The following is a 12,343-nucleotide window of genomic DNA, read 5'->3' as shown; positions in this document are numbered from 1 at the left end:
GTGTTCTATAGGATTCAAGTCAGGACTCTGTGTAGACCAGTCCAATAAAGGGATGTTATTGTAGTATAACCACTCTGCCGCAGGCTGTGCATTATGAACAAGTGCTCGATCATGTTTAAAGGTGCAATCTCCATCCCTGAATTGCTCTTCAATAGTGGGAAGCAAGAAGGTGCTTAAAACCTCAATGTAGGCTTGTTCTGTGATAGTGCCATGCAAAACAACAAGGGGTGCAAGACCCCTCCATGAAAAACACAACCACACCATAAAACCACAGCCTCTGAATTTTACTGTTGGCACTACACATGCTGGCAGATGACATTCACTGAGAATTCACGATACTCACACCCTGGCATCGGATTGCCACATTTTGTACTGTGATTCGCCACTCCACACATTTCTCTAACCTCCCGCCTAACTGTCATAGTACTTGCAGTGGATCCTGATGCAGTTTGGAATTCCTGTGTGATGGTCTGGATAGATGTTTGCCTATTACACATTATGACCCTCTTCAACTGTCAGTGGTCTCTGTCAGTCAACAGACAAGGTCGGCCTGTATGCTGTTGTGCCATACGTGTCCCCTTCACGTTTCCACTTCACTATCATATTGGAAACAGTGGATGTAGGGATGTTTAGGAGTGTGGAAATCTTGCATACAGATGTATGACACAAGTGACACCCAATCACCTGACCATGTTCGAAGTCCGTGAGTTCCGTGGAGCACCCCATTCTGCTCTCTCAAGATGTCTAATGACAACTGAGGTCGCTGATATGGAGTACCTGGCAGTAGGTGGCAGCACAATGCACCTAATATGAAAAACGTTATTGTTTTTGGAGTGTCTGAATTCTTTTGATCACATAGTGTATTTCAGTCTTTCAAGGATTACACATTGATGCATACTGACTGATAGTGATGGTAACTCAAAGGGAGCACCATCAAGAAAGATAGTGATAGTAACTCAAAGGGAGCACCATCAAGAAAGCACAAGATTTTAATACTTTGATTAACATACCACCATAACCAGAAGAGTTACTGTTTACAATAACCTAATGATTTCTGCAATCTCTTGAAAAGTTGATCTGGCAAGACTGATGTCTGCAGGTGGAATATGCAGCAGCTATTGAATTAAATCTAATGGATTTGATTTCAGTAGCCAGTTCTTTTCTCCCTGTGTTTTCAGCTACTATTAGGAAGATTTCATTGATTTGAACTCAGTGTGATCTGTCTCACTGCTACTTTTTTCAAGGGGTTTAATATCATTTGTCTCAACAAATTTAGTCATTTCTGTCCTATTAGTGCTCCTGACTGCCTTTACTTCATTCTTGAAATTTGAATTTTTTGTGCATAATACATGATGATTGGTTGTCCTCTGAATCAAATAAAGCTTTGAAGTATTATTGACAGTAAGGTTGGTAGTTCCTGATGTTTACTCACTAGTCAATTGAAGCCTTTTGCCATTTAGAGATAGCAAATTTGGAGGCAATGAAGAGATGTGTGAATAAGATGTATCACCCAAGTCAACATTCTAAGTACTAAATCCATATGGGGTTTCAGTTCTTGAGTATAACATATTTCCTTATGAGATCATTGTCTCCAAATTCTAGCACTGGTTGTTGTACCATGAGCATTTTACCACCAATAAATAGTACCAATGCCTATTATGACACTTATTGATGTTGAACAACATCCATGCATAAAATATTCTTGTATCACTACAGTCACATCCAGTTTGACTTGTTGTTCAAGCTTTCAAAAGGGACTGATATTGCTCTGGTCATCTGCAAATAGAATGTAACAAATCTATACTAATAATAGTATACAAAGGGACAACTTTGTTTAACATTCGCAGAATGAAATTTTCACTCTGCATCGAAGTGCACACTGATATGAAATTTTCTGGCACATTAAAACTGTGTGCCAGACTGAGACTCGAACTCAAGATCTTTGTCTTTCATAGGCAAGCGATCTTGCCCTCAAAAGGCAAAGGTCCCGAGTTCGAGTTCCAGTCTGGAAAACAGTTTTAATCTGCCAGAAAGTTTTGCTTAACACTGTTTCCAAAAAGTTCTTGAGTGATCTACTTTAAATTTTTACAAGATAAGGTTGGGGTTGGGTTGTTTGGGGAAGACCAGACAGCGAGGTCATCGGTCTCATCGGATTAGGGAAGGACGGGGAAGGAAGTCAGCCATGCTCTTTCAAAGGAGCCATCCCAGCATTTGCCTGGAGCGATTTAGGGAAATCACTTTTATAAGATATTCTAGCAGATTATTTTAATAATTAGTTTTCTATTTTCACTGTTAGAATGGAACAGTTACTCTATTTCTGTGAATTTGTTGAGGTAAATTGCAAATAAGTCCAGTATAATTTAAAAGCATTTTTCTGTGTATCTTTTTGCAGATATTTGCTAAGCAAGTCTACACTTCTATAGAAAATTGCATCTTCAGAGAAGAACCATTAAAAGTTAAGGAATGTATGTTATGTCTGTTAATTAATTCATTAATTAAATTTGAATGTATGTTTCCATTCTAACTTTTTACTAACTTTGTCCTCCTTTTTGAAGCTGTTTGTCCTCCCATTTATATGTCTGCATCTGGTCGCTCAATACTCTTATAAACATTAAAATGGACATGGTTTTTATATTTCTTTAAACAACAATGTATATGTTTTCTTTTAAAACCAACAGCAAGAAAAAATTGCTGTGCTGTGAAAATGTGCTCTTTCATTTTCTTCCACAAAGTCAGTTTCAGCAGAAAACTGTAATAAATACCAATGTATCCTCTCCATAATATTATTGTTATTCGCTCCTGGACTTTCCATTGTTTTTATATTAGGAAAGTTGTATTTATGGCTTATCGGAAGATTGGACAGTCGAATACATTGGAACTGATTTTCAATCAGAGTGTTTTTACCCTGAATTGTATGTATAGTTTGGAAGGCAAGTCCATAGTCTTATCACACAGTATTCACAAAATGAAAAATTATGTATATTCTGAAGTGTTGTAACATTAAAAAAAAAACATTAAAAACAAAAACAAAGAAACTTTGTCATTCATATTCTATGTCATTTCTTATAATTTCGAGTTTCATACGTTCAAACTTTGCAAAGTCACAATAAGGAGCCAAAATTTTGTCCTGACACAGTTCCAGGGCTACACAAACTAGGAACTATATCCAATTCCCATATATATTTAGTGACTGCGGGGCATTTTTGGCTTCGCTAGTTGACATGAATAGTGGTTTTCTTAGTGTTAGCACAGAGCATAGCAGTGTTCAATAATAGCCCTATCAATTATAACTGTACATCACAGCATATATAATTATGCCTTCAGCTTCTTGTTCTTTGCTGTCACTTTGCAGACTTATCATCCATGTAAAGAATGATCTTCATTAGGCCCTAGTCCACTACACATGTAAGCATACTCCCATAATGAGCAGTATGCTCAAGATCAATCCTCTTACATACAGACCTCCTTCATGAAGCTTCCCATGTATAGTATTGTTATTGTGCAAATCAATCACTGTTTATTTATACATCAAATACAGAAACAGATACTGTTAGAGTTACAATGAAGTATGCAATCAGAATCAAGGGTACTCATGGGTCAAAGTTCACTTTATCACTACTCATTGGGGCCATTGCAGACGCTTCAAAGCCAATCAAAAATGTTTGCTAGGCAGCTAGGGAACTTTCAAAAGAACAAGCTACACACAGTGCCTCTCCTAACAACCCATCTGTCTGTCATAATGCCTGCGTGCATACATATCTGTCAGGAGCAAGATGAATTATGACATCCCTAATTAAAGTTTCTGCTTATGATAGGCTACATGAACATGTAAATTTGTACTTCGTGCTCACTCCTTAAAAATCCATGAAGTGTAGCTTTCAAAGTCTGATACTAGATAATGCAAAAATTCTAACTAAGCTGCAACAACATGCATTTTTGTAGATAAATGTTTATGTCACTGGAGTATAAATCTCTCAAAAAGGTATTTCTTTGATTTCTGACAGTAGAATCAATTTATGCACTTTATAATACAGCTGAGGGTTGGTGGATAGCAAAAATCCTACTGCTGTTTTGGGCACTGAATATCACTTGTCTGTAACTGTAATTGTACCTGTTTTTGGTAAACGTCCCAGCCATATTCAGCATCATTAAATGGCTGGAAAGATAGAATAGTTGCAGGGATTACAGCCCATCATGATCCTAGCTCGAGAAATGTTGCAGAAATTCCTGATACTGATTAAGCTGCTGTTGTCAAAATTCGAAAAATTTCATGACCATGGTAGCTCTCCTATCCAATTTAACTGGAGCCTCCTCATTGCCAATTTTGTAGTTCCCAGTGTAGAGCACAAAAGTAATTTATTAACAGTCGCTGAACACACTGCAACACAGGATAAATTATGCATAATTTATCAAAGTTACTGCTACTGTGAATTTTCCCGGATTATAAATGAAAACAACTGGAACTGAGACAACTTGAATTATAGTGATGGAAACAACCCATAAGTGAGACCGAAATTAATCACTTAGCCAGATGAGACCACACTCCATTGAAATGGAATTCAATAGCAGCAGGAAGAACATTACTACACTCTGATCCCAAGCAGCCCCAGTCAGGACACAAACAGTCCAAATTATAACTGGTTTAGGGTAGAGTTATCGTCTATACTTCAGTCAGCTGTGCAGAGGAGAATATTAGTTGAACAGAAGTGAGAGTGAACTTGTGTCCACTTGGCTTTAAGTCAGCCATGTGATGGCCTAAGTGATTTTCTGGCTGGAAATGCTGTCTGTTTCTCACTCACATCAACCTTGTGACATGTACATGTAATGAGGCATGTCGATAGTATGGCATCATCTATCAATACTACCAGCAGGATTATGAGACAGATGATATCTGGAATAGCCCAAAACGGGTTCACAGCCAACAGTTCAAGTTTTTTATCTTATAAACATTCATGTCGTGCAATTTCGAATAAGCAAGTCCAGAAGTAGAGCCCGGCTGGCTAGCCACGGAATCTAACACCCTGCTTTCCAAGAGGGAAGGCATGCCGGTCCCCGGGGCAGATCTGCCCGTTGAATTAGTGTCAAGGTCTGGTGTGCCGGCCAACCTGTGGATGGAATTTAAGGTGGTTTTCCATCTATCTTGGCAAATGCAGGCTGTTTCCCCTTATTCCACCTGAGGTGCACTGTGTCAGCAATTGCTAAGCAAACACTATCTCCACATATGCGTACACCATAATTACTCTACCACAAACATTGGGGTTACACTCGTCTGGTATGAGACATTCCCAGAGGGGATCCACTGGGGGCTGAACTGCACAATAACCCTGAGTTCGGTGTGGCAACGGTAGGGTGGGCGAACTGCTGTGGCCTGTTGTGGGGTTGTGAACCACTGAGGACTATGGCAGGTGAAGCCTCTCTGTCATTTCTAGGTCCCCCGTTTAATACACACAATACGCACACCAGAAGTAGATATCAATGGCAAAGCACTAAAAATAACAGTTTGTGTATATGTCCCTGGGCTCCAGCTGGATATTTATTTCAAGTGTAATCAACACAGAAAAAAAGCTAATGAAGAAGCTCAGTTCAGTAAGTTTTGCTCTTAAAGTACAGTATGTCTCATTTCATATTATTTATTTGTCACTGATCATTTTAAATGAAATATGATTTATCAGCTGTACGTATCAGTAGTATAGTCCAATCCAAGGATACAGCTAAAATCTTAAATACTTTTTTGTTTTTGTATACTAAGATCAACATTGCCCATATCAAATGAAAGTGTGTAGCCACAATCATAAATACTGAAATCAACATTATCCATATCACAGAACCCTTTTATGAGGGAACTTCAAAAATTTAGTTACAGATCAATTAACTTTAACTGAATGCTTCGCTGTACTTCAAAGTGACATAGACACATTACTGTAGTTTTTGTGCTAGTCTCTGTAAACAGTGGCCGGAACATTCCACCAGTTGTTCAGTTCTTCAATGACAGAAACCTGCTCCATGGTCACAGAGCCATTTTAGAACTAGCGTCTGAGTGCCCTCATTGTTGTAAAATCTCTTTCCCTCCAAATGTTCTTTCAGCTTGCCGAAAGGATTGAATTCAAATGGTGCAAGGTTGGGACTTCCTGATAAGCATCACCAATGGATGTGTGGACTTGGTGAAATTATTGGCACAATTTGACTATAGCTGGACAAAATTACATTTGGTTTATATACCAACAGAATTTCACTGTAAATCTGTGGGCAATTTAGACATTTTGCCCATACTGGCTTATGATTTTCAGATTTGGATTATGCTTCCAGTTGCTGGGCCATTTGAATTGCAATCTGTGACATACCTGTTGTCCTTAATAGGAAATTTACTAAACATTTTGAAGGCATTCACTTTATGGGAGTTTCCTGTTCTTGCTTGCCTGTGCCTCATGATGTCAATGTTTGCGTTATGCTTTTGTGGTGACATATCTTTTCATATTGTTCCTGATAAAAGAGCAGAGATAAAGATATAGATATTCACAATTGTTAGTATTTTAAGCCTGGTAGAAAGAGGGCCACAATGCTCCATAAAATAAGCCTTTCACATAATATGGGAAATATATTTTTATTTTTAAAATGTTACTGATATGGCTTAAAGCCAGGCCTGTTGGCTATTTTCCATATTTTAACTCCCTCTTGACTTATGGAATTACCTTCTGGAGCAATGTAGTTAAAGTACATAAAAAAAGAACCGCAGTCCACCATCTAAAAACTGATCCCAACCTTATAATCCTACCTGCTGACAAAGGCTCCACCACCATTGTTTTGAACCGCAAGGATTACGTGGCAGAAGGACTCCGTCAGCTGTCAGATACTTCCACCTACAAACCATGCCACAGTGATCCCATTCCAGTAATCCAGTAGGATCTCCAGTCACTACTCCAATCCTTAGGCCCATCCCAGAACCTCTCCCCAGACTCCATCGCTCTACTTACCCCTACCACTCCCCACACTCCCAACTTCTACATGCTTCCTAAAGTCCATAAACCCATCCAGCCAGGATGCCCCATTGTGGCCGGTTACTGTTCTCCCACTGAGAGAATCTCTGCTCTCGTAGACCAACACCTTCAACCTATTACCTGGAACCTATCCTCCTATATAAAAGGTACCAACCATTTCCTGGACCGACTCTCCACAGTTCCTGTCTCTTTACTACATGGTGCCCTGCTCATCACTATTGATGACACCTCCCTGTACACTAACATTCCTAATGCCCATGGCCTTACTGCTGTCAAACACTACATTTCCAGATGCCTTATGGATTCCAAACCAACAACCTCCTTCCTAGTCTCCTTGACCAACTATATCCTCACCCACAATTACTTCTCCTTTGAAGGCATTACCCACAAACAAATCCACGGTACGGCTATGGGCACCTGCATGGCACCATCCTATGCTAACCTATTCATGGGCCATCTAGAGGAATCCTTCCTAAAAACCCAGAATCCTAAACCCCTCACCTGGTTCAGATTCATTGATGACACCTTTGCTATCTGGATTGAAGGTGAGGACACTTATTCACATTCCTCCAGAACCTCAACAACTTCTCCCCTATTTGCTTCACCAGGTCCTACTCAACCCAACAAGCCACCTTCCTAGATGTTGACCTTCACCTCAGAGATGGCTATATCAGTACCTCCGTCCATATCAAACCTACTAACCACCAGCAATACCTCCACTTCGACAGCTGCCACCCATTCCATATCAAGAAGTCCCTTCCGTACAGCCTAGCCACCCATGGTCATCACATCTGCAGTGACGAGCAGTCCCTCTCAAAATATACCGAGGGTCTCACTGAACCCTTCACTGATCGTAATTATCCTCCCATCCTTGTAAAAAAAAACAAATCTCCCATGCCTTATCTTTCCAGTCTCCCACCACTTCCCAAAGTTCCACAGTCTGGTCACAGAGGAGCATTCTCCTCGTAACTCAGTACCATCCGGGACTGGAGCAACTGAATTACATTCTCCACCAGGGTTTTGATTACCTCTCGTCATGCCCTGAAATGAGAAATGTCGTACCCACTATCCTTCCCACCCCTCCTACCATGGTATTCTGCCGTCCACCGAACCTACACAATATACTCGTCCATCCTTACACAACCCCCAATCCCTTACCTCATGGCTCATACCCCTGTAATAGACCTAGATGCAAGACCTGTCCCATACATCCTCCTACCACCATCTACTCCAGTCCGGTCACTAACATCACCTATCCCATCAAAGGCAGCGCTACATGTGAAACCAGTCATGTGATTTACAAGCTAAGCTGCAACCTATGTGCTGCATTCTATGTAGGCATGACAACCAACAAGCTATCTGTCCGCATGAACGACCACCGACAAACTGTGGCCAAGAAACAAGTAGACCACCCTGTTGCTGAACACGCTGCCAAACATGATATCCCTCATCTTAATGACTGCTTCACAGCCTGTGTCATATGGATCCTTCCCACCAACATCAGCTTTTCTGAATTGCGCAGGTGGGAACTTTCCCTGCAACACATCCTACGTTCCCGTAACCCTCCTGACATCAACCTTCGTTAGTCACTGTCCTCACCCATCCAGCTCCCTCCCTGTTCCCATTCCAACACTACACAGTTGTCATTTCACTGCCACACCCAGTCTTTTAATTTCTTTTATTTCTCTCCTTTCCACTGCTTACCCCCTCCCTCCTGCCCACCGTCTAAACTGCAACACTTGACTGTCCGCCACTCCCACCATACTATCCCTCCCCCTCCCCGCCCCAGCCTCCTCCTTACCCCCACGCAGTCACTACTCCCATCATGCACTGGTGCTGCTGTTCACAGTGTGGTCTCAGCTCTCTGAGACTTCAGATGTGTGTGCAAGTTGTGTTTTTGTGAGTGTATGTGTGTGCGTTTGTGTATGTGTATCTATTGCTGACAAAGACCTTAATGGCCGAAAGCTTTAATTGTGTGAATCTTTTTATTGTGCCTATCGCAACTCAGCATCTCTGCCATATGGTGAGTGGCAACTTTCCTTCTCTGGTATTGTAAAGTACATAAAGTATTTATTCAGCAAATGTGAGCTTTAAGAATACTGCATAAAGTAGATAACGACACATTTTACAGATGTCTCTTTAAAGATCTTGGAATTCTACATACTGCAGAGGGGGGAGGGGAAGGGGGAAGCTTCCCAATGGATTTACTCCTTAATGGTTTTTGTTGCTGAAAATAAAAACAGTTTCAGCTGAACAGTGATTTGTACAAAATAAAAATGTGTATATTGCATTTTTGGCTGGGAGTTCCCTTTTGGGAAGCTTGGTCCCATTGTGCAAGACTGTTTACTTGATGCCACTTGCATCTCAATGAGAATGAAATGATTAGGAGGACAACACACACACTCAGTCCCAGGTGGAGAAAATCCCTTATGCGGCCAGGAATTGTACAGAGTGTCATGACTGAGAGTCAACAAAGCTAACTGCAAGGCCAAGAGCTGCTGAATGGGATTTTCAGAATCGCAGTACAAGAAAAGAATAAATTTCCTGTAGAGTTTGCCTCGTTGCTTAGGGTTCAGAGTGGAGTTACATACTCCAGTACAAAGGCATTCAACAACTGCCCATTCATGGCAGCTACAAGGCAGCGGTGGGGTTCAGTGTATAGCTGCATGAAAAGCAATAGCTTATTGTACACTGGTACATATCGTTAAAAAATGTGGATAACTATTTTATAATATTATGAGAAGTTAAGTTGCTACTCACCATATAGAGGAGGTGTTAGGTCACAGATTGCTACAACAAAAAGACTCTCACAATTATAGCCTTCAGCCATTAAGGTCTTCATCAACAATAGACACACATACACACACAAAGAGTAGTGGAAGAGGAGGAGGAGGAGTTCAGAAAGTTGGGTAGAGTGAATGAAAAGGAAATAGTGAACAACTGGAGAGCTGGTTGGAAGCCAAGGTTAGACAAGTGTCAGAATAACTAATACTGAGGTACCAATAGAAGATAAATGGCATCTACTTAACATAACTGAGGAAGCAGCAACAGTTGTCAAACCAGTGGCTTTTCTGATAATTTACTAGGTCAAATTTAACTAGCGCAGGCACAAATCATACTAAGCAGTATAGCAATAGTTTGTTGTTTATGTAGTGTATAGCTTAAGAGCCTGTGAGATGCTTCTTTTTTATATATACCTTCAGTTATTTCATATTTATGAAAGATCTCCTTCTTTGGGATCTGTGAAATATGATGAATGATTCAGTTAATGAACAAATATATAACTTGGCTTGTTCACATTCCTGAGAGTGTTCCTTGAAGATGGGATTTATGGAACAAATGTGAATTATGAATGGATATCATATAAGAGGAAAGAGGAGACTGGCAAAAATGAAAAAAAAAAAATAAAATTAAATTGACTAGTTATGTGAAAGGGGGAATAAAGATCAAATAAATAAGTCAGGATGGAGGTTGTTATAAAAATGGGCAAAGTGAGTGAAAAGAAGTAGTGAGTGACTGGATAAATGATTGCAGGCTGAGTTTAGGTGGGTACCAGAAATGAAACACAAGCTGTACAGCAAGTTTTCACTACAAAGTCCTTAGTTAGTAACATTGCAAGTAAGTACTTAATCACTAGGATGGTAAACCATTACCATAATACCCAATAATGTCCTGCAAAACATAGTTACTTCAGACTTTTGTTTTGCATATTAATATTTGCACAGCTAAAGACACCCAGTTACTGACCTCCCCACTTCCTCCCACCCACACTCATTTCTCTATCCTGATAAAAAATAGTTAAAGAAATAAAAAAGTATAAGTTGATACCTAATAGCCTTAAGAATAATGATTTTGACATTTTAAAAACAAGTAACTTTGGTCCAGATACGGTTTAGAATCTGGTACATTTCAGGGGATCAACACAAATGCTAAGGTTTGATTTGTGATAAGGGTGTTATTATTGCTGTTTACTCATGTAACTGTGTGTTTATAAGTAAAATGTTTTTTTTTCTTTTTACTTGTTCACACATTTCTTAAGACTCTTTGAATTATGGCTCCATTATCTTCCCTTTTCTGGCATTTTTGCAAATTTCTAAAATAATTTTGGAATCCAGATGCTTTTACTAATTCAGATAACTTCATTAATTGATTTTCAGTGCTCAGTTTTCTGCTGTTAGAGATGCTGCTTTGAGTTTAGGTGAATCAAACCTCCATTTACATGTTCCACAATTAAATGTGAGTTTTAGTGTGACAATGGCGATCAGTGCTTACTCCATTTGCAGAGGTATGTTAATAACTTTATAAAATGTGGGGCACTCAGGACGTGATGTATAAAATTTTCAGTTTATAAACAATGTTATCAACCAAGTTAACTTTCATGTTTTTTTAATTTTTTTATTGATTTTAATATTATCTGCTAAGCTAATTTCATTTAACTGAGTAAGTCTGACAGCACTATCAACAATGAAAAATCATTAATTTTAATGAGATATTCTGAAAATTCAATAGACTCTTTCTGGTAAAGTTAGTTTTTTTACAAGTCTATGAAACTTACACTGTATATTATTTATATTAATCAGAATTCAAAGCCCTTTTCAGGCTTTCTGCATTCTCTACATTTTAATTCTTTTTCCCTAATGCTAACTAGTTGCTTGACGACTCTTATTACATGTGAATAAAGACAGACTGCTACTTGCCAAATGAAAGTATAGTAGGCTACAGGTATATTTGATACGCTCAAACTTATTGCAACTGCAATACGAGAGCAGAAAAGTATTGTGTGCATCAAGTGCAAGAGTGTTCACCTTTACAGTTGTGTGAAAGGCAGTCTGAGCCAAAAATCTGAGTTATTAGAAGAGACAGGAATATTAAAGTGCAAATATGACTCACTGATGCACAACAATTTAAAGATGGCAGTTTTAAGACATAAACACAATTTGCAGATGGAAAGAAAACAGAGAGACTGTGGATGAAACAAGAACCAAGTGTAATTACAATTGTGATAACTCCACACCAGTTAGCAAAAAGTGAAAGAAATGTATAATCACAGTGAAAAATTGCATTCTTTGTACAAAGTGCAACACTGTACTTTACTAGCAGTGTGCAAAAATTGATCTTTCATTAAAAGAAGAGAGACAATTTATGCTAGTATGGAAATGCATACAGTGCCACCCCTGAAATGCATGAACTATGAATTTTGTAACTGCTGTGTGTCAGGAAATATTCATCACTGGTGAAAAGATTGAGCAATGAAAATGTATTTCTGAACACAGAAATTCAACAGCTGAAAGAACAAATAATAAATATTTCACAGAAGGCTTGTAAAAACCCAGAACTATTTTGTGTTT

The 12,343-nt window shown here is 39.2% G+C and overlaps 1 protein-coding gene across 1 annotated transcript in view; it reads left to right on the top strand.

The window, feature by feature from the left end:
• LOC126088291 (uncharacterized) overlaps window positions 1-12,343 on the top strand; it is a 102,118-nt gene that overhangs the window by 38,278 nt on the left and 51,497 nt on the right. Inside the window, exon 6 of the mRNA XM_049906420.1 lies at window positions 11,153-11,280. Within this exon, the coding sequence (XP_049762377.1) occupies window positions 11,153-11,280 (128 nt within the window). The remainder of the gene's footprint in view (window positions 1-11,152; window positions 11,281-12,343) is intronic.

This window comes from Schistocerca cancellata, chromosome 6 (genome assembly GCF_023864275.1).
Source record: "Schistocerca cancellata isolate TAMUIC-IGC-003103 chromosome 6, iqSchCanc2.1, whole genome shotgun sequence".
Lineage (NCBI taxonomy): Eukaryota > Metazoa > Arthropoda > Insecta > Orthoptera > Acrididae > Schistocerca > Schistocerca cancellata.
Note: the sequence above shows the minus strand (reverse complement) of the source record. Positions and strands in the feature narration are given on the sequence as shown.